General features: G+C 40.9%; 1 protein-coding gene across 1 annotated transcript in view; it reads right to left on the reverse strand.

Annotated features, from left to right (window-relative positions):
• LOC128449995 (CUB and sushi domain-containing protein 3) overlaps positions 1-24068 on the reverse strand; it is a 209153-nt gene that overhangs the window by 57442 nt on the left and 127643 nt on the right. The window contains exons 39-50 of the mRNA XM_053433387.1: positions 21800-21918; positions 20684-20753; positions 18823-18939; positions 18347-18556; positions 17573-17761; positions 16485-16662; positions 13159-13304; positions 12546-12626; positions 11654-11767; positions 5560-5748; positions 4617-4763; positions 2820-3008 (exon numbers count right to left, since the gene is read on the reverse strand). Coding sequence (XP_053289362.1) covers positions 2820-3008; positions 4617-4763; positions 5560-5748; positions 11654-11767; positions 12546-12626; positions 13159-13304; positions 16485-16662; positions 17573-17761; positions 18347-18556; positions 18823-18939; positions 20684-20753; positions 21800-21918 — 1749 coding nt within the window. The remainder of the gene's footprint in view (positions 1-2819; positions 3009-4616; positions 4764-5559; positions 5749-11653; positions 11768-12545; positions 12627-13158; positions 13305-16484; positions 16663-17572; positions 17762-18346; positions 18557-18822; positions 18940-20683; positions 20754-21799; positions 21919-24068) is intronic.

Below are 24068 nucleotides of genomic sequence, written 5' to 3' on the forward strand. Positions count from 1 at the left end.
AGCCAAGCGCCGGCGCGCCAGGGATTAGTCAGACGGCAGCTGCCATTCAAACAGCAAACAACATGGATAATTCTGATGAACCTGAGGACCTTCTGGACGGGAAGATCGTGTTCCAAAAAAACAAAGATTGAACATTCAGTAAAACCAAGGTGATATGCACACTCTGCGAGAAGTTATCGTTTCGACGTAGCAATACCCGCCTAACCACCGCAACGCGAAGCATGTGTTGGTCGGCGAGGGGCGTTCAAGTGAAATGCGCCAAACCAGACTCACTCGCAGGACACATTGTGCAAAAGAAGCGGTCAGCTTTACTGTCAGAGAATTTGAACAAGTTAGTTTGCCTCACCAACTGGCTAAAGACCGAGTAGCTAAGAGGGCCTTTAGAGGCATTAGATTGTATCATGGTGTGGTTAATGGTTGTGTGACAAAAAATATAAAAAATGTCAACCATCCTATGGCTAAGAAGCTTAAATAATTTCTGTTTGATTTAAAAAAAAAAAGTTTTATTCAACCACACAATGGCTAAGGAGCCCGAATATTGTTTAGGATGAAGATTATATTAATGTTCCATATGGAAAAGCAATGATAACTGCTGAAGAACTGCTGAGTTGCAGCACAAAAGAAAAGTTAAATGTCATAAATCTTGTTTTCACAAAAATATTCCGAGAAAATCGGTAATGTGATTAATCATGATTAATCCATAGAAACCTGTGATTAATTTGATTAAAAATTTTAATCATTTCACAGCCCTAGTATGTGTATATGTGCCCGTCCCAGTGTAGGGAGAGAAACACATTTTTGGTGCGCAGGCAATGGTAGTTTCACAATTTACAGAAGCAGCTATTTTGTTATTCTTCTTTTGAATGGTCCCATTCAGAAAGTAAAAGCCTAAAAGGAAATATTAATTCTGTGCTGACATTGAACAGCCTTGTAGAATTCCAACAACAGACCCTTATTCATGGGAAACACTCAAATATGTCACAGCAGAAAACACACATATGGTATTAATGACACTAATAATGAATAGATTATATTTGGTTGAGCCAGTTCCAGACTCCTGGTACTGTGCACGCTGCTGCCTGGTGCCCTTGAGCAATCTTTAACAGAATAGGTTGCACCAGTGAATTTCCTGCTATGCCAAGTCAAAGAGTCGATTAAAGGGTCACCGCTAAAGACGTTTCCAATATGCTAAAACATTAAACCTACTTAAACAGTCATCATCAACAAGGACAACAAAGGTGCTCACAACCACCTAGAACATTCCTAATAGTCATGTGGGAATGTGGATTCACATCAGCGTTTACTAACTAAGTAATTTGCTTAAACTGAACTATATTAGAGACCACTGAATCAGTGGCTCTGCTCTTAAACTCTCCCCAGCTAAAGAAATCAATTAAAACGTAGGACTGGCCCAGTAGAGATAGTCTAACACACAGAAAGGTAAGTTATTAAAATTTAAGTCCTCCATTAATTTTATAAAGGAAGATTTACAATAGGCTATTAGACCAATTCAAAGACACTTATAGGATTAGTTAAGATGTCATTAATGGCTAATTTGAAAACACACTAATGACTTACATTTAATGAAGACCCACTCATTAAAGTAACTACCTATCAAGTGACTGTTTAAACAGTCACATCTTCCATGTAGCACTGTGTCCTTGTCCTTATATCTCTTAAATCGGTGTTGCTGCAGCAGCAGTGTTTAAACCAAGTAGAAAGCTAAAGCAGGTTTCCAGGTGTTTATTGTCAGATCCAAGTCAGAGGGAGTGAACAGATTGGGAGAACCAATATCTTCAGGGTCAGACTAAAGCCAAACATTTATGCAAATACACACATCGTAAAGTGGAGCAGTTGCACATGGAGAAACATTGAAGGTGCGTTCAACATTCATTAGTGAGAACTGCTGGTAACAAATGGTAATTACAAGCACCCAAAGCCTTTCTATACTGCAGATGAAAAGTTTCAAGTTAAAAAAGAGTGAACTCTTTAAAATGATCAAAGCTGAAAAGGTCAGAATGCCTGACCCATTATACCAGGTCCCTGCACAGTGATGGATTAATATAGTGCACATTCTCAACCTATCAAACAATATGGATTGGAAGGAGTGAAAGATTGAACATGCTACGATGTAATCTCAATCATCCTGCAGAGAGCAGATGGACAGCATCTGTCTGAATACATTAGTTTATTTGCAGCCATGGTTGGGTTTATGTGCTCCAGAAAAGCTGTGTGCAATTACCAAACTGACGGAATCAATCACAGGTGTGAAGTGTTTTTAAATCATTTTAAAGTACATGACATATATATTTTGATTTCACAGCAGCATGATAAGATGCATTTGAGCACGCCATCTGTTGCTGTTTCGTGCTGCGCGGCTCTGTGTGTGTGTGTGTGTGTGTGTGTGTGTGTGTGTATGTGTGTGTGAGTGAGTGAGTGCATGCCATCACGGGCACCAGAATGCACACATTTCACGTGTGCGCATCAAAGAACCCAATTAGTTGAGTGAGACCCAACAGCGGCAGACACTGCATGCTAATGGCAAGTTAGCTAAAGTAATTTGAAGAAGTGGAAATTGACAGAAGAAGGAGGGATTGATTTCTGTTTCCTTTCCACCTGACAGGGTACTGACTCTCAATCAGACTGGATTCAGTTCAGCTCCTACCAACACAGGAATGTTTGGGACGAGACACTCGGATGCCTTAAGCGCTTGCCTGTCTACCCGCTGAGTGTAGGGGCACAGACGCAGTGACCACAATAACAGGGTAAGAGGCTGGCTGAAGTTAGAAATAAAAGGCTGCCACAGCCGATGAGCTCACCTTGACATGCAGGGACTGGCGCGTCCCAGGCGTAGACGCCATAGACGCTCTTCTTGCACACAGCAGTGCCCTTTCCAATCAGCTTGTACCCCCTGTCGCAAGCCCAGCGCACCATGCTGTTAAGATGACCTCCGGTCTGGCTCACTACAAAGCCATGCTGTGGGGAGTCAGGGGTACTGCAGTACAGGGCTACAAGAGATGGACGAATTAACGAACAGGGGAGAGGATGGGAAAGTGGCACGGCGGAAGAGAGGAAAGAGACATGAGACAAGGTGAGAATGAAGCCAGTGAAGGAGGATAGAAAATATTCATAGGGAAAAGAGACACAGAGAAAAGAAAAGAGAGGCCCTCTGGAAAAATATTCAGGTGAAAAGTCACATTAAGCCTCTGTGTTAAATAAAGGAAGATAATGAGGAGTGTCACAAATATTTAACACATTCACTTAGTGATAGTGGTGCAAGGGTTGCTAAAGATGGACGGTAGTATCAGTCATGTTGAGGCCAGCATCCTCTCTCACAAACCATCTTTGACAAGTGCGGACAGCATTATGCAGAGCACTGAAACTAACATACAAGTTTAATTAAGGAGTTTCATCAAGTTAATCTCAACGGAGCACATTTATCATGTTAACCTGCAGAAGCAATGCTCAATACCAGGTCAAACTTAGTTAACCCTGAACCCACCGCCAGACGCCATCATCCATCACAGTATTTCACTGTACACGTGGTGATATGTCTAGTTCTGTAGACGTCACCCAACTGCTGCATCTTCCTGCTACTTGAACTACTCGAAACCAAAAAACGTCATTCTGATTTCTAAAATTTAGGCAGCAAATAGCCAATGGGACAGAAGATCCAAGAAAAGACAGTGCGCTTCAGAAACGCTGTCAAACATTCCTCCAAATCAACATGTCTGCGAGGCAGCGAGGCTTTAAGACGAAAAGATGCACACTGGAGTTTAAGTCAGTTCCTGTTCAAGTCAATCAAGTCAAGGAGGAGACCTCTACAAAATTCAGTGTTCCAACATGCTTTCACTCTAACACTCTTGTGTTAAATTTAATGGAGAGTCACAACATGAAATATGAATGTCTTTTGTGCCTTTCCATTATTATAGATGTATTGCAAATGGAAGATGATCCCCTGTGCTACTCTTGCTTAGCACCACTTGCTTTATTAAACAGCAAATTAAAAATTAAACACTTTTGAAATTAAGCAGCACAAAGGAGCAAGCAAGTTTTGCAGTGACCTTCTTCCTGCCTCATGGTTTTTGTGTGTGAAAACATCTATTGTGAGCCTTTATCATTTCTGTGGACATTCTTGTTGTTTTCATCTTTTGGCTGACACTGTTTTGGATGAGGGGTCAAAACAGTGGATTGCCAACTGCCTATTTGATTTTGCAGACATTTTTTAAGATGGATGCTGTTCCTGAAACAACCTGGGTTTGGCGGAATCAAACCGTCAATCCAGGGAACCTTAGCCATGGCCCCCCCACTTGTGGAGTATTTCTGTAAATTCACTGATATTGAAAACTCAATACACATCCAGAAATAATAACAGCACACTGTGATAAAATCCACAGGTCATGTTATGGGCACAGAAATATTCAATAGTTTCAGCAGAGCTGATTCAATATTTGCCCCCATGCAGGGTTACCACTTATTCAATTGAAGTCTGAACGAACCGAATTGTAAACCCGTGACTTTTATCACTTTTTTGCAATTTGAAGACAAAATATATTCAAATAGTTCTAATAGAAAAAGAGTATGATTATAAGCTGGATACATACTTTGATACTCACCCACGTATCTGATGTGGAAGCCTCGTCGATTGGTGCCGTGGTCTGAGGACCAGCGCAGCAGGAGCTGGTGGCCTGTGGTCGTCAGGCTGAACGGTGTTTCAACGTCACCACTGAGTGAGGCCAGGTTTTGGCTGTAGATGTTGGGACCTGAACACAGAGTGTCACACATTCATAGACATTAATGTAAAGAAAAAATGGACAGGCATCTTCAATGTTTTCAGAGTAAATAATTACAATAACACACATCAAATGTGAAAATATTTCTAAACCGCATCTAATAATGGTATCAAATATACACCAGAGTAACTTTTACTGAACACATTAGTGGAGCCAAATATTTAAGGTCTAAGATAAAAAGGATCTGTACGTTGAACTCGTATCGACAAACTGTTCTAATCTAAACATGTTCACACTTGTGTATGTGTATTATTAATGGCCAGGGAAGTGCTGTGCAGAGTTAAGTGCGATTTGGACATACAATAAGATCAATATTGATCAAATGTAATTAAACATTTGACCAATGCTCTGCAGCAGTATACTGTAAGTGGCAGCAGTTGAGGAAAGTATCCAAACTTACATATGAACAATACCTATGAATATTTATAAAGCAAATACTGAGTTCAATATTCACTGCAGATAAACAAGGTTGGATAAACAAAACTTATCTAACTTCACTCTGCACCACCACAGACTGTTTATAAAAATATCTACACACAATGTCCACCACACAAACAATAAAAAGATCTCTTTAAGGAGGACTCACTATTAACAAGGAATAATTCCGAAGAAGCTTGGGAGCTTTAACACAGGCCAAGCAAAGAGCCATTTCTAAACACTCCGCTAGTGTTGGACAGAAAAATGTTTTACAGAGACTAACATCAAAGATTTCACTTGGCTTTGTCCTGCTGACTAATTGTTTACTCAGACACCCAGCAGAACTCACCATCAAATATTTCCAAGATGTCAAACTCCTTCTCTGTCTGGAAGAGTTCAAAGTGCAGAGTGATGTTGTAACCCTTTTCCACGTTAATCAGCCAGGAGCACATCTGGAGGTTGGGGTAGCTGTCAGGGTAGCCCGGACTCAAGATCACGCCGGAAGAGTCAAATCGCACTTCATGGGCTGGACATTGTACTGGAAGAAGAGGAGGAATTTTTGAAAAGGACAGAGGGTGGAAGAGGAATGAGGTAAAAGAGAGAAAGCCGAGCAGAGGCAGAGAAGGCATCATGAGAGGAGGGAGGAAAAGACAGGAATACAGCGAAAAAATAACTAGTCTTGAAACAATCAAATTTCAGCCAGACTGATATTGCACCTGAGGGCTAATGTGGTAAATTTGCTGTTGTCACCAAGCTCCTGATATCCCCCTGATATCAATCTATCAAATAATAATACTCAGTAGGTGAGACAGCAAACTTTATACAGAAATATTGTGTGTGCATGTGTATGTGTAAGTTTGTGTGTATCAGCTCTAAGCACTCCTTTCATTTCCTGTAAGCTGGCATGTCTTAAATAATGACAGTCCTGTTTTATTTCTCTTCCTTTGTGCTGGTAACAGACGTTCTCTTCTGGGCCACTAGTGAAGAAACATGACGCATATAAAAAGGTTAACGCGAACAACTGTTCCTGATAAAAAGGTCACTGGAAACAATCGGACGTATATCACAAAAAAAGGCCAGGAGGAAAGAATTGTAACACATCACAGCATGAATATTTCCGCTGGCAAGTCACTGCAAAAGTTTCAACTGGCTGAACCAGAACAGCCTCTGGCTCAAAGATAACAGACAGATATGATCTTCAGAATGTCAAAGTCAGTGATTTTCAAAATAACAATGTATTTCTCAGACCACACAATACAGGAAAAGCTCCCTGTGAGGACATAGGTCGAGAAAAGTACTCATTACATCATCTTAACAACAAAATGTAATATGTAAATAATGAAAAAAAAACTAGGAGGATGTGTTCACAGAATTATCAATATTTATAGAAGTACTGTAGTATATTCATTGATCTGGCAACTAATTTAAACTCAGATCTGTTCAGAAAACTAACAACACATACAATGCAGAACAGTATTTTCTTCATTACTTGACAGTTTGAGAAACGTGAGCAATATGTTCATGTGTGTATGTTTACAAAGGTTTTCCTCTCTGCCACTGTTGGAGCGTTTGTCAAAGAGAAATCTTTATCTATTTCAAATCATTGTGCGATCTCATTGTTTTCTCTTGTGCTCTGCAATTAACATATATTACGAGAACGAATTCTACTCATAAGTAACTGTAAAACTGAAGATTAGGAGATTGTGCTTTTCAAATTGTGAAAGCTGTCGTCACATAGGGTCACCATGCACGGTGGACGTGACTTTGTATTTTTTTTATTCTGGATTTTAGTTTAGTTTTCTAACAGCTGGTTATTCAGAAACTTTGTTTTCTTAAGCCCACATACTCTTGGAGAGAAATAAAAGGTGTTTCTATGCAGTTCAGTTACTTGATTTTGCATTTCAGTTGAAAAACAAGGTCTGTGCCACTCGATTTTAGCAGAAGAGTTATGACTCATTGGCAATATGATGGAGATCAGAATGGGGGCTTCAGTTGCGGAGTTCACATGGCTGCTTCCTCAGTTCTGACATCAGCAGGAGCATCTGCTTTACTGGCATCAGTGGAAATATTTGTTGAACAGAGAACTTCTCCTAAGTTTATAAATAACAGCTATTTACAAATACTTATTTCACTCCTGCCCATTGTCACCAACCCCAAATCCCTTTAAAGACTGTACACTCCCACACTCCTTGCAGGAGATTATGATATTATAGGGTTTGATGTTGATGATTATATGATTATACATATATATATATATACATTATATCCCTGTCTTTTGATATACACATATAGATGTTGCAAAGATGCCATGGGCCGTGCTTAGAGGCATTTATTTGGGTGACTTTGTTATTGAAATAAATAAGCCCCCGGTACTTGTTTAATAAGCTAACGTTGCCAGGCAACAAACACTTTCCAATGAGCAGAGTTGTGGCTTGAACAGCTTTGCCTCATACTTTGGTGCAGCGTTTGAAAAAGATAAATTATGAGAGGCTTAAAACTGTTTCAGTAACATCAATACTGCTACTTTGTGGGATGAGTTTTTAGAGAAACCTGGATAAGGATAGAATGCTACCCGAGAGCAGACTGAAGCTTACAATGTGTTTATATGATAGCTATACTGCAAATAGACCTCTGTACCTCAGTGTATTTCTAATTTAATTTTATCTTCTAAAGAGAGGACACATCTTATCTCAAGGGAATAAGCATTAAACTGCGAATTAGTATATTGACCAACCATCCTTAGCCAGCGAATTACATCCAGGTAAATACTCAACGCTGATATCATGTACTGCGCTTCAATGTGAAATGTGTTGGTGTTTGTTAAAACTGACACGTCTTGGTATTACCTTGGCTGAGGTATTAATTTGTTTCTACTTTGCACTGTCTTCGGCATATTATTGGCTTCAGAGACATAAATACGGTGAAGAGGAAATTATTTGTATTGTTCATGGTTCTATCCTTGATCAAAGCTTTTGGGTAACCTTCCTCGTAGGCTTCCAGAGAGTCAGAGCCTGGGGAAATATCTTACAAACCAGGGGCACATAGGGGTGAAATTGCACAGCCACGCAAGGACATTTCCGTGTAATCTTCTAAGCCTAAAATGACAATTAACAGAAGGGGTTGACAGCAAACAAAAGCGGAATCAGGGAACACAGGAGAATTCCTTTTCCTTCCCTATCGGCAAGCTGCCGACAGGAAATGGCCCCATTACAGGCTTATTGTAGCAGTCTCTGGGATGTGAATAGCAGGTCAACTCACATTAAGTTCAACTCTACATGTCCCAAGGAGAGCAATTAGTTTCTGGCTACAGGTGGCACAAGGACATAACATACCCGACATAAGAAAAGGCGATGAGTTCTTCACTACAATAATGAGGTGATCCATGGAAATGTCAGAAAACGAATTACTAATCCACGTGTCCTAAAATAGTCCCGAACGCTCCTCAAGGCAGATTTAAGGGAGCGGTTCGATCAGGGGAAATATGAGGACTCATCATCTGCCCATTTTTATTTACACTTTAACCCATTAAGCCCTGATGCAACACATGTGTGTATGTTTCTCACGTTCTCCCTTTGGAGCCGGATGAGATGTGTGCTTCTTATCGACAATGATTGTTTTCAAGACATGGGACTGATGAAATACATTGTGAATCACTGAAATGATGATAGGAAAAGCAAATGTAGGTTGTTTCTTAAAAAATAAAACAACAATATGAAAAGCAATGAAGGATCCCAGACGATGTTCCTGCCCAACTTAACAAGGCTCAGTCGGTAAGAGACATACTTGAGAGGAAAAGGGGGGGATGGCGAGATATATATTTTTTTAAATCAAACAATAGGTTTATGGAAACAACCATGATTTACAATGAACACATTACAAATGTAAAAAAGGCTGATTAATTAAGTTGGTAATTTTTTCCACTCATTAGAAAAGTCTTTAAAGCAAGTTTTTATTTGGGTGACGCACATAGTATTAAAAATTTTTTTTCAATGAAATTGATGTGCAACCTCTATTTAGACTCATTATGTTTTAATACACACATGACTTCACTAAGAACACCCCATCCTTTAGTAGTAACACAATTTATGAAACGCGACTTGACTTTCTGTGATACACCTGAGTTTACGATGTCCAACTTAAAAAAATGTTCAAATATCTCTAATGCTGATTTATGGTTTCTGGCCTTGCACAATAAAATCAACGAAAAAAACATCCACCTGGATGATTCACCTATTATGATTTTGAAGGTTAATTTGGCCATTCATATTGAAGCTTGTGAAATTATTTCAATTGCGGTACGAGGGTTTTACTCTCAGAGCAGCTAGTTGGTGTTGGCAGAGCTTTGTGTATTCAGTAACACATGAGCAGGTGAGAGCTGGCAAAGCCCACATAACAAGAGAGGTTGAAATGTCTTCCACTATTCTCAAGTGACTTACTGACTGCCCTCACTTGGCACAAAAGGAACATATCACATCGTTCCAAACTGCTCCTGTTGTTGCTGATCTGCTAATTGGTCACTTTAAAAAGGGCAATGGAACTGAACATTGGGAAGCATTTTACAACAAATTCATTCAGTCAGAATAATGTGATTTGTATGCCAAGCCATTATGATGCAGGATGCAATGAAGCTTTTTGCTCCATTGTCTTCTATCTCTCTCGCACTCTTTGTAATGTCAGGCAAAAACAAATGTCAAGCGAAAAAACAATGCAGCAGGAATTTAGATCCCTCTTGCATTTATACATTTTTAATTTTGCTAAATGTTAGGTAGGCCCTATGCAGCAGAAGGGAAGGTAAGCCTTGTTTTCAGGACTTGCAAACGCACCGACATCAATGCACATTGTATCAAACTGCCAGTCTTTAGCCCTGTTTGACCTTTGTGCTAAAAGAGACCTTCGCTAGCAATGCAGCTTATGGCCTTTATGAATAAAGTATAAAAATATGAGTCGCTGGATCACTGATGAGGACACTCGACTTAATCTTTTCCGTTACTTAGGACCAATCCCATTTCACCCCTTCTCCCTTCCCCTCTGTTTTGTGTGTAGGGGTAGTTTCCAGATAAAAATTTAATTTTTCCATTCTTACAGATTCAAAGTTCCTATAATGATTGTAATATCTCACTTTATTATCCTTTAATTTGTATTATGGTCATTTATTTTCACAACAACCTTAAAAAAATGCAATCCCCTATTTTCACATTATTTCATGTGGCATCCCTGCTCTTTGAAGATACACAATGTACTTAATTTAACCAGCATAGAGCAGCGATGTAACTGAACTGGGGCAAGTTAACCCTCGAAAAACAAGGGGTATGTTTAGGGAGAATGGGTGAAATGGGAGTGGGTCTTAGCGTTGCTTCACTTGTTACACTTCCACATACATCGCCCAATTTCGAAAGAGTAAAAGCAAAACAATGTTAGCTGCAGAGATGCTCTAGGGGGAAAACCAAGATATCAAGTCAGACATCAAATAATAATAGCCAGGGATGAGCAAATATATGTTTCAAATCACTAGTCCTATTCTAAGAGGTTTTTTGAACCCGGGTTATGGGTTTGTTGAGTATCTGTCGTTCCTTGATCACAAGTCCAATACGATTACTCATAGTTTCTAGAAACACAAAGACAGAAATGCTCATCAGCTCAAGACTTGCAGAGAAAGGACTTCAGGGCACATCAAAAGATGGCTAACCATAGGGAATAGGGGGTTTCAGAGAGCTGTGTTGTCTGCGGCAAAGATGTATTGGCACGACAGGCTGGCGGATGGCATTTGTGTTTTACGGTCTAAACAAAGTCTCTGATGCAGACAACAGAGACATTTCTTTCCCTTTGTTTCTTGTTTGAATAATCATCTTCTGAAAAAACATGGGAGGGAGACGTTTTTCATCCATCAAACCCATGGGGCCATTTGAGCAGGATTAAGGGGTAAAAAATAGGCTCCCATCCCTTTCTACAGAGAAAGGAACAAATCAGCTCTGGTTGCCCACCCTTGATACACTACAAAAAGACACATGTCTATGAAACCTGCTGATGTGTTGTTTGTTTCCCGCTGATTCATTCACAGCCCAGTGTAGATTCTAAGGGAGAACGGGGCTATGATCTTAGGTCAGTAGCATTCTGACTCTGTGGGGCTTGATTAATTAAAGAGGAGATGCTGTTTGTCACCAGGAACTGAAGGGGCCCTGCTGGCAGTCTGTTAAGTGATGCATCAACAGGTGACTGCAAGCAACCTTGGCAGAGTTGCATTAAATGCACAGACATGCACACACAGTGACACATAACTGGAAATCAATACGAAAACAAATGTATGTGTTGAGCGTATGTGCAATGATCGACATTTAAAAACAGACACACACACAGAACAATATTAAGACAGGGAAACACTTACAGTTAGAAAACCACACAAATTCATGACAAGATTCATAAACCAACAACTGAATTCAACAAACCTTGACAGACTGGTGGGGGTCCATCCATCTGTAGCCTCTCTCCAAGACGACAGGTCAGAATCTCACTGCCCACCAAGGTGAAGCCTGGCAAGCACGAGTACCGAATAATGTCCCCTGCGAGGACATTTTTACCCGCAGTCATACAGACCCACACACACACACAAACACAAACACACACACACACACACACACAAAGACCCACACAAACACACACATCCCCACAGAACCATGTTAGTAAAAAGTTTCCTCAGTACAAGCACTTGAAACAGCAATCGACAACACATTTTCTAATGAAGAGTGACATGCCCTAGCTGTACTGGAGGCACTTCATTACATTACAGAGCTGCAAACTGGCACGCACACACGCACACACACCAACAGACGTTTGAAATCAAAATTACACTCAATTTCAAAGACACAAAATAAGGCAGCCACTAGCCACATGGGTTCCACTTCACTTTGCTAATCACTTCTGAACACTGAAAATACAAACAGCTTATATGGAGAGTTAATTATCCCTGCCCTCCAACTAATATGTGATTCTACGAAGCATAAACACACAGTAAACACTCAATAGGAAGGAACAAAATACAGGATGGAATAGCAAAGAGCAAAACAAGAGAGAGACTAAGAACACAATGCAGGAGGATTGAGCTATTAAGAGTTGTAAGAAAACCCATTGAAATGGGCACATGGAATAATACATTCATAAAAATGGTTTCAATAAACAAACAAAAAGTAATTGATTATTGTAAATAAACATTTTTTATATGTCTAGTCTGTTTTCCACTCTGTCCAGGGCTTTCTAAGCAAATTACCTTATTCCTGGTGCAAATTTATTTTATCATGTATTCCCCTGGTCAGTAAACAAGGGAAATAAAATAAGACAAACCTATTTCAAACTCGTCATCATCGGTTAGGATAGTGGCGTTGGCGACAGGAGGGGGTGGCTGACATGTTCTCAGCTGGTAGGCTGTTGGGGAGAGGACACATGCTGAAATCTGTGCACTCAAGTGAGACAAGAAGATACCGTGTTTGTGTGTGTGTGTGTGTGTGTGTGTGTGTAAGTGTGTGTGTGTGTGTGTATTTTCTCTTGAACAGCAACATATTCTTTACTCTCCCCTCACACTGAAACTTGAGTGGATCATAAACTGCTACCTATCACTGCCCATGATCATCAAAAAACAATCAATAATTTACCTGAGCTGGGGGACATTTTATTAGTAATCAACTTCTTTCAAAGGGGCGTTTTAATAATTCAGCAGAAATAGAGGTGCCACATTTATCATTACACAGAGCTGGAAGCAGCAGCAAGATGAGAAAGGCCTAATAATGACCCCTAAAAAAGAAAGAAAGGGTTTCCAATGTAAACACAAATGGAACAATCTCTTTGTGATCTTCATTATTTCAGCAGGCAGTGTGGAGAGCTGGAGATCAAATGGTGAAGGGTCATTAGAGCTGTGTGGACGATGTCTTTAATTAGCCACTATCAAAAGGGAGGTTACCGTAATAATTCAGCACAAAGAAGCCACTGGTGCTGAAGTCGCTGTGGAACTTGATGAGGATCTGATTGGCGGTGGTGGACACGCCTTCCTGTATCGAACTGCCGCTGAACTGACCGATCTGAGGCGAGGCCTGGTCGGGTCCATCCCTGATAGAGTAAGTAGTAGACAGGATGTGAGGAAGATAGATTGAAAGAGTAAAAGGAGTGAGTAGGGGAGGGAGAGAGTGAGAAGGAGAGAGCAAATGATTTATGAATAAATAGCAGTAATAACTTGCTGGGATCAAAGAGCAGGTCTAGCTATCCTCAAGCAGTCTTGTGGACCTAATAGTCATTATGCCACTGTGAGAAAAGTTTCAAATTAATCAACAGTGTTAAAGTTATGTATATAAGTTAGGAGGAGGTGTAGAGTTGAAACTTTTGCCCCTGAGTTAAATATTGATGAGGAAGTTTTGGCCAAAAGAAAATGCAAAATTATGCAAAATACTCAACAGCTTTTGTGACTATTTTATTCATATAAAGCAATCTGGGCGGCAAGGTGGTGCGGGGGTTAGAAATGTCACCTCACAGCAACATGTTTGTATGTTCTCCCTGTGTGTGGGCTGGTATTGTCTGCAAAGATGCAAATTGGAGATTAGGTTGACTGGAGTGGAGACTAGTGAATATGAGTGTGAATGCTTGCTTCTTTCTGTATGATGACCCTGTGATACATTGGTGACCTGTCCAGGTTGAACCCTGCCTTATGTCCGCTGGGATTGGCTTTAGCTACCCCCCTAATTTAGCTGAAACTGTTAACATTCTGTACATGTATGTATAGAATAAAGTTGTAAAGTTGTAAAGTTATCAAAAAGCTTTAGACCCTACGACCTTGAAGGATAAAATAATTTGTTACAGCAAATTCATGGATGGTTAAGCAGACTCCTTAAGCACTTAACTGAATACTGCACAAAATAAGGAACTGTAACCCCTCCCTTTGGAAAATCTAAATTTGATTTAAATTTCCATATGTACACATGGCAGCTTACTGTATCTCTAGTCCAATAATCAAACCTGATTTATAGTAAATATGGCTACGATGTATCGATGTTGATATCTTTCAACTGATGAAAAAAGGTCTACCAACTCCTACAAGCACCTTCAGATTACACATCACCTATGAAGATAAGAGGTTAGGGGAGTAACCGTCAATTAAATAGTTACCGGCATCAAGCCAGCAGTGGACGAGATTCACCCTGAGATGCTAGAGGCCCTGAATGTAGTCGGCCTGTCATGTCTGACACGTCTCTTGGACAGCATCTATCTTTGGCAGCTGGAGCTGTGGCCCCAAGTGAAAGACGTTTTAAGTATCTGTGGGCCTTGTTCCTGAATGAGGTTACAATGAAGTGTGAAATTGACAAGTGGCAGAGTACCAAAAATGTCATGTTGAAAACGGAGCTAAGCCTGAAGGTGAAGTTCTCGATTTATGGACACAACGAGTTGAAATGAGCTGCCTGTGCAGGTTGTGGGTCGTCGAGTGACGAGTCAGATATTTCAGAGAACTCAGACTAGACCTGCTGTGGAGAGACAGCAGAGGTAGTGCAGGCGTCTAATTAGGATGACTGGCACGCTTCCCTGTGGAGCAAGAGTGACTGGGAGGAGACCCCAGGAGCAGACCCAGCACATGCTTATATATTGCAGGTGGTCTAGCTGGACCTGAGGATCCCAGAGGTGGAGCTGGAGGGAAGTGGGTAAAATGGATAGGCAGGTAGACGGAGGAATGGGCAATATGATTAAATACATTCTGTGTGACGATAAAGATGAGCCAACCTGTAGGGATTTTCGACTGTGGACACAATAGGACTGTGAATAGGAATATTCAAATTTTTGGACAATATTTATGTGAATCTATGCGACGAGGCACCTTCATTTGTTAGGTATCTAATTAGCTGGAGGTGGCAAACCACACATTGCCACCAGGTTATTCTAGATTATAAATCATTTCTATATTGATGTTCTCTTTCAAGATATTTACATAACAACATGTAACTGTGAACGTTTCATGCATATCCCCGAACCCAAGATGGATATGTGGCTTTGGGGGGATAATAGCATTTGCTATTAGTGTTGAAGTCATTTATGAGGCACGCTTTGTCTGCCAAATGCAAAAAGACAGAAGCACCTCCGCAACTGAGAGGAGGAGAAAACCCTGGTGAGAACATCGCCACGATCTGTATCGGAAAAAAGTTGCCTAAACAAGATGGATAACAGTCTTTGTGTGTAAAATGCGGCGCCAACACAAATGACACTTTTCTCTGTGGATAAAAAGAAAGATTACTGTTAGAAACGATTTCTTTGCACAGGAGAAAAGTCCTGACACTTTCAGGTAGCGTTCACCTGAATGATGTTCACTAAATGCTGTTTTGCATGTGTGTGTGCCTTCCTATTTTATGTATTAAAACAGTCTGTCATTTAAGGGTGATCAGCAAAATGGGAGTTGGCATTTAGACAGGAAAAATGACTTGTTGCCATCAAGGGAAAGATAATTCATTTGAAAAATAGTGGTGCCAGTAGCTCCCCCCTCCCGAACTTTGAATCGTAGCCTCAGATGCTTGGAGGCATTTCCCTCCTTTAACACCCATGAGGGCCGCTCCATGACTGCCTCAGGCCCACTATAGTATAGAGAGGATACAGACAGGTAGAGGGAAAGGGGAGGGGGAGAGAGAGAGAGAGAGAGAGAGAGAGAGAGATGCACTTGGGATGTGGAATTTAACATCTACTTGAAGTTTGGTGAAGAGGAGAAGAGGGACACAGTGACTCAGCCTTGGATTCGTTTTATTTCATTTCAACACGCACAGCAATCTTTTTTTGCTTTAGCGAGGAGTGGTAAGGAGAGAAGTTGTCATGGGAGAAATTAATCTATAAATGTCCAGACAAAGGTCGAGCCATCTGGACGGCTTTTGGCTCGTCAATTATCGGTGTCGCACCAGGAGCTGTAAGCAACATTTGTCCAACTGGCCTGTGGCATTATCGTTATATAAACTTTTGGATTCAATGCATTCCACTTTTCGAGTTTGCTATTGCAGCAAGGGAAATATGCACTGTGCTCAATAGAAAATCTTCTATGCTCTCAAAAAATAACCCTTCACTTATCAAACCTACTGGGATCTGCTCAATAAGCAAAGCACTGTTTTAAAGCACACATCTATATTATTTAAGAAGGATAAAGACAGTTTTTTGGGCTCACTATTAAGTATTATTTAAAATGTCACTGGTCTGTAAATCTAGTGTGTGTTTGACCACAAGCTGATCCTTGATGACTAACATCATAACGACAAATAAATTAAAACTTACCACACAGTGATGTAGTCGTAGATTGGTTCTGTATTTATAACAGAGAAGTTGATGGAGATGCCGTAACCGGGAGGCACTCTGACCGTCCACATACAGTCCTGGAAGTGTGGGTACTCGGCTGGGTGTCCGGGAGAGTAAATTGTGCCGTTCATGGATGTTATGTTGCCACCACAGAGAGCTGGAGGGAGGAGAGAAAGTTAGAGAGGCTGGATAAAAATAGACCCTGATTAAATTTAAGTTCTAACTGCCGAGGAAACAAACCATAACTGCAGGTTATTTAGTTATCACTGAGAAAACGGGAGGGGGGTGAACCTGTAAGATAAATTGTAACTGCAAGGGATTTTTACTGGTTGCCTAGAGCTTGATGACATTGAAGGGTTCTGACACTAAAACTCCCCCGTCATACCTCTTCAGAGGGCATGTGCTAAAATTCGACTTTGAACTCAGAGTCAAAGCCAGAAGCAGTGTCCTCGGGATTAAAAAGAACTTTAAACTTGACAGGGACAATGCAGTGACTAAGGAGCATAACAAACACCAAAGTTTGTGGTTGTGAAACGCATATCACTCCCTAACTTAACCGATAAGAGGAAAGTTGTTATTCATCATACCTGAGAAACATCTGAGAAGTCTCCTTGAAATTTACAAGGGCTGGCATAATCAGCTCTGTAATAAAGACTTGCAAATGCTCCATATATCATTATAATGAGCCGTATCAGTTTATAGTTCAGTGAAGTGGTGATAAATGCGAGTCAGATGCTTTAATGTGCCAGAACAAAGGACAGGACTACAAACACATCGAAAAAATATATATTCTTATATTCAAAATATCCATAAAAGGTCTTATTTTCAGTGGGTATAAAAAAGCATCTCTGTCTTTATTCTAGTCAGCTTTTCAGAAAGTAGTATGCATGACTTTCTCAAGGATTCGTTAGTGCACATTTATTTCAATATTCCCAAGCGAGTTTGTGGAAACTGCAATGACTGATGAATATAGTTTGCTGGTGCTGTAAATCTAGTAGTTTTTTCAGCACAGGAGCAACACTGTTGAGAAACACCTGTTGTGATTTTATCAGACGTAAAACAATCACCTTCGCAGCGAGGTATGGGGTGATTCCAGTTTCTGCTGACTCCGTGCAGACAAGTGAGGGACGGCTCTCCGAGCAGAGTGTAACCCAGCAGGCACTCAAAAGAAATAGTCATCCCCACACTGTATTCCTGACCGATCACGATGCCGTTCCGGAATGGTCGTGGGTCCGGGCACCTCTGCAGCTCATATGCTGGAAAAAAAAATCATTAAAAAAATCTAAAACACATAAACACCCACTGGTCCTGACTTTACTTTGCCCAAAATGTATGGTGTCATGTTATATGTACATCTGAATACACGTACAATATGTTGATTAAGTGGCTACTCGGCCTAGGTGGAGGTATGATATGAAGCTTTTTTTATTGTTATTGTTTGAAGCCCAAACTATGGATAAACCAAAACATTTACGTTTTGATAGTACGAGGTTTCGTGCAAAAACTCAAGTTATGTCAGGATATTATCCTACTACTTAGTTCGTTTTTTGTCATTGACTTTAACACACCAAATTCTTCAATAATATATCCAGAGCTTTTAATATTCAATCATATGTGCTATTGAGTGTCAGTATTGATTTCTTTATCTTTACACTTTTGTAATCTTACAACCTCAGTAGAAGTGTCTGCCTTGGAGGACTAATCGCTGTCCCTGGTCTGTCTCCGACCTGACTGATGATCTTTTAAGTGTTCTATTAGCTGACTTTTCAGTCTTCCACTTTTTCAGCTGCCGCTATGATAACACCCGATTTCTACTTTGCCATGGGGACTCAGCTCCTCACCCTGGTAGACGATGTGAAAGCCAGGTTTGTTCTGGGAGTAGTCACTGTGGAAGAACAGTGTGGTCTCGTGTGTGGTGCTAAAGAGGGAGTTGGGCACCATGGGGCCACTGAACCGATCAATCACTGTTCCCGTATCCAGACTCCCACTGCGGACCTCCAGATAGTCATGAACAGGCTCTGTTGAGAAGTTTAGAAACTGCAGATGGATCCCTAAAAATCAGAAGCACTGGGTTAATGTATGGGAACATTTCATGAATATATGAATAACACAAAAGGTGAGTGAATGTGTATCTTCATTTTAAGAACTATATTTAAAATTCAATGTTTAAAGCATACATAAAAGAAGTGGGTTATTTTCTAACACAATGAGGAGTGGAGAGGAGAGGCGAATAACAGAGCAATACAGAAGAAAGCAGCACAGAAGTCATGAGAACATGAAAAAAGAGGAGAAGAAGAAAGAGGGTGTGATGACAAACCGAAGCCAATAGGGAGCTGAACTCTCCAGCTGCAGTCCAGGCTGCTCTGGTAATTCCCTGGAAAGCCTGGGCTGAGGATGACGCCGCTGAAGTCTGTCATGGACCCGCCACACTGAGCTGAGGGAGACAGACCAAGGAAAAGGAAAATGTCACTTACCCACGGAAAAGCCCAATGGGATAAAACAAAGAAATAAAATGACTGAAGTATTAAATATCCAGAGATGGCGAGAGCTTTGTGTCTCCGATTACAGTAGATGCATGATTACTGGGTATATGTACCAAAAGGAAAGAAGAGTGGGGCTGGGTATGCATTAACCACATGCTTTCCCAAACATGTGTTATATGTGTTTATGTGCAGGTTGCAGCTTTGTGGGCGAGAGAGAAAATGTGTTGTGTTGTGCATGTATCCGTGTCTGAGCGTTTCTGTGACTTGTGCTTGTACATCTCTGCTTGACTGTGTGGATTACGCTCCATAAGGGCATTTGTGAAAAGATAACAGACTGAGGCACATCCCTTGTTTGGTGGTGCTTTAAATTACAATAAATGAGGGAGTCAATATTCAGTACAGCACCCCAGTGCTCAGCGGTGGCAGTGATTACTTCACCCTCCCCCTGTATCAGCCCACCTCTTCTCTTTGAATGTGTGTTAGAGAACACTTCAGCTCGCAGTGAAGGTTACTCTCATCCCCTATTCTCATCCAGTGGCACATGCCCTACTCTTACATAAACAGCCAGGTGTGATACAATTACAGCCACCAGAGGCATCACTGTAAACTTGTAGCTGGATCATTCCCCTTTTTCACCATCTTAACCCCAACAGGGAGAGGGGGTGTTGCTGCCATTTCTCCGGGGACTCTCACAACAAGCCAGAATTAGGCTAAAACTACCCTGGGATGTAACTGTGATCCAAGTGGGGGAAACCTGCTTTACCTGCTTGTGTATAAAGAGAAAACGAAGAGGCACTTATGAGGATGTTTGACTGTTTAGCACAAGGGCATGCAACCACTTTGATGTAAGTTTATCAGCAACAAAGTGAATACAGACCCTCGGGTGTTGGGATCAGCTTATGCGCTGCAGAGGAGCGAGGAGTGGGCTAACGAGCGAGCACACGCATACAAGAAAAGGGCTGTCAACTGCAAAGCCTGGATTTATGTCTGCAGTGAACTGTGAAAACCACAGGGACAGATCATTTACATTAAGAGCACAGTGAGCGTGTGTTTTTGTGTGCGATCTGGTGCATTTTTTTTGCCTGTGTTCATATGCAAGGGTGTGTAACAGTGATTACACTGGCACGTGTGTGAATGTTTGTCTACATGTGTAATTGGGGGGGAAACGGTGAGGTGTCCAAACCCAAAGTGGAGCAATTCCTTAGTAATCTGTGGAATCTGTCACTGTGCCAATCAACTTCAGAAGATGTGTTGGGGGAGACCAGAGAATCATCGGAGGATTCAAAAAATCGAATAACACACTGAGATGCTGCAAAGCCTTATTGGTTTTCAACCGAAAGGAAAAGTATAAAATTCATAAACTCCTCCCCCAAGCAACTCACTCCCACCCATCATTCCCCTCCCTGATCTGAAAATGAAATTGTTGGTTTCCCTAATACAATAACAATTCCTCTGTGAGGCTACTGATCTATTGTGATGCTGTGTAGGACTCAGGTATTAGAATGGGAGAAATATAATAAAAAGACTCGTAGAAAAGATGAACAAGGAAAAAGCGAATGAGAAAAGGGAAACGGAAAAAGACAAAAGTGAGAGTGAGTCTGTTTGATGCAACAAATGTGTTTTTGTCGTCTGTAATATCACCTCATTGAAACCCTGTACGCTGACGATATCAGACAGAATAAAAGAATATATTACCTAAACACAGAGGTACGGGGTAATTCCATCTTCTGACGGGGCCAGGCATACAGGTAATATATGTATTACCCTGTTCAGAGGAGAAACAAACAAACAGTATATTCACTTCCTCCAAAATATTAAGCATGTGGAGCTTACATCAGATTTTCTGATACTTTGTTCTGTTTTTGGAGTTCTGAAAATCTTCTCAACGTCTTGTGTGTTAATATTTGATGGCATCAGGAGCAGGAGAAGGACCTCTTAGCCGCAAGCTGGGCAAGGGTACCACCCTCTACATAGAGATGAGCCACATCCTGCTCCTACACTTGTCTTACAGGTAAATAATAAGTGACGGATAATACAAGTTAATCCTGTTTAAAATATTCAGAGCAGTGTTGATGTTTTGATCCATTAAAATAATTTTTGGACAAGATACTTGTAAGTAAGTTCTTTAAAAACACCCTGAAGCCAAATCCTGAAACAGTCGTCTACAAAACATAGTTGTGAATACACAATCACACGCACGCATGGACACACACATGCCGTTGAAATCAATACATGTGGCTTTTGTTTCCATAATGATGTCTAGTCTATTGCTGCCGTTCAGACACTCAGCCTGAAGATGTGTGTAAGAAGTTGCTGGTTGGTCCGGAGAGAATATAAAAAAGAAATGAATACCCGGGTCGGGAATAAAAATCAGCGTGGGATTAGTGAGGCAACTGTTAACACAATCCATTGCCCGTGGCCTTGGAAAGTTCTACAGCTCAAAACGCCAGAGCCGCAGTATCTACTCAGGGAGGATTGGAAGAACTTAAAGCTGCTTTTGCGGTGGCACACACTCACGCGTACATCGGCGCGCACACACACTTAACAAATAAAGATACACGCATTAACACATGGAAAGTAGCCCCACATGCGCATTCAGGCATTTCTTGCCCGCGCTTAGTGTTCCGCTCCGACTCACACAAATGTCATAGAAAATGTACTTAGTGACGCGTCTTTGACAAACTCATCCTTGTATTCCTTGTGAGGGTATTTCCTTGAAACTGTCACTTCAGGCAGATAGATATGATTCACAAGTCATGAATGTATAAATGCTGGATATCTGTGTTACCAGCGCTGGATGCTTTCACCTACCTGCAACGAAAAGCCTTGATCACACTGGAAGGACACCATGTCACCCACTGTGTAGCGGTTGCTGACTCTTAGGCCGTTACTGGGAGGCAGCGGCTCTGGGCACGAATCCAAACCTATTGCTTAGGACAGAGTCACAACACACAAGTGTGGACAGCAATCATTCTTCTGCACAAAGTGGGTTTGAGACCTGAAACGTAGCAAAGCATTTGATATTGTTTCATCCATTGCAAATATATAATCATCCAATACCTGTGGAGAAAAAGGGAATAATTAAATTAACACCAAACGTTTTAACAAGTAAATTACACAGAGCCTAATTTTAATATGCTTGTAATTGTATAATAATTGAGTAAGTCATTTTTTTTTTTTTTCTTTCCCTTCATGATAACGTTTAGAAACTGGGACAAGTCACAAAGCGGTTCTACTGGTGGCTGAAATCGCAAATCCTTCCGACTGTGATCTGGAGCAATCACTGTGAAATTACAATGCAATCCCTGAAGTATTACTTGACAGAACCAGAAGCACCTCCATGGGAAGAAAGTGATTACAAAGCCACTCGCCAGGTATAGAGAGGCCTTGGTTTGTGTTTTAAGAGCTTAAAAGCAACGGGGATCCCAGCTTTGGACAAACGGTAATGGCCGATGTTTGTGGTAAATTGAAGCTAAATTCATTTTTATGGAAAAAGAAAATTACATAAATACGAGTTTAATGTGTGCTAGGGTGACATATTATTATAGCCAAATAAATAAAAAAAAAATAACGATTTTGATTTGATGTATTGAGACCTCAATCAAACATTTATTCAATGAAATACAGCATTTTAAAAATATAGAATTGTGTCTTTTAACCAACTGAACCGATTGAATGCAAAACCCACATGAAAATATGCTGCTGCACTGATCTGGCTGTAATAACAGATAGATGATGGAAAGGGGACCTTTGTAATAACACTAAGAAGCACATATATATTCATATAGACATTTTCTCTTTGATACATTAGTAGAAAGCAGGTCATGGTGTGAGTAGTAGTGTGAAGGAGAATATACAACCACAGCAACAGAAAGTATCGCACCTATTTGTGGGCACAGATAACACTTCACTCAAAAGAGAAATAGACAAAACCCTCACACACACACACACACACAAACCCACTCCATGCGTTAACAGGGCAGTATGTGGGTGGATGAATGTAAACATGGCAGCAGGGATGACCACACAGGACTCAGAACAATTTATAGGCAGCTCTTCGGGGAGCTGAGTAACGGGAGTGGCCGCCCCGCTCGGCATCGAGTGAAAGTTAGAACGGATATTTGAGTGGGAGGAGACAGTAGCTGTAAGGCTCTTAACAGGAATTAACTAGAGACACCACAGATACAACTGGAGAAGAACCACATCACAGGAGGCTTGGGAGGATTCTTCAACATGTGATGATTTCGAGATAACTTAACTTCACATGTGACAACTGTAAAACTAGTATTTTTGATAACTTTTTTGAAAACCAATTAGATTTTTGGTGATTTCAAGAAGATTCTGTGACAGGATTCATGAAGGCAATGTTTGCAGTGCAAGGCTGCAATAAAGTAAGCTTGACATCCAAGTGAAATGCGGCAATAAATTAAACAGTTTCATGAATGTTTTATGTGTCCTAACTGTAGAGAGCAATCAGCCTCCCCTCTGCAGCATTCTGTGAGATGACTAAAATGTTTCATAACGCAGTGCATCCACATTTACTACGATTAAAAGAATGAAAATAGGCATCGATGACTCAAAGATTGAAAATACAAAGGGTGTGCATGAAACCAGTAAGTAACTACCTTTGCTTTATGGCATGAAGGATCATGTTGTGACCATAAGAAGATGGTAAACTGTGGCCATAACAGTCAGCAACCATCCTGAGATGCTTTCTGGTTTTCAAAGAATGGTTGATTGGGATTAGGAGTGTCTCCCTGGAGAACTTTACCCAAACCCATTACACCACCAACTACACATTCCTTGACACGAGGCAGGTCGGTCCATGTATTCATGCTGTTGATGATAAATTCTGAAACTACCACCTGCAGCTTCAGCAGAAATGCAGATTCATCAGATCACACCACAAGTTTCAGTCTTGAGCTGTATTGGTTATTAGCCTGTGCCTACCGCAGGCTCTGATTTATGTGATAGGCCGACAGAACTGGAACCTGATGTGGTCTTCTACCTCAAGGTTCAATGTGTGGTGCATTCTGATGCTTTAGTCACCACACTTCTGAAGAGTGGTCATCGTAGCCTT

Source organism: Pleuronectes platessa, chromosome 10, assembly GCF_947347685.1.
Source record: "Pleuronectes platessa chromosome 10, fPlePla1.1, whole genome shotgun sequence".
Classification (NCBI taxonomy): domain Eukaryota; kingdom Metazoa; phylum Chordata; class Actinopteri; order Pleuronectiformes; family Pleuronectidae; genus Pleuronectes; species Pleuronectes platessa.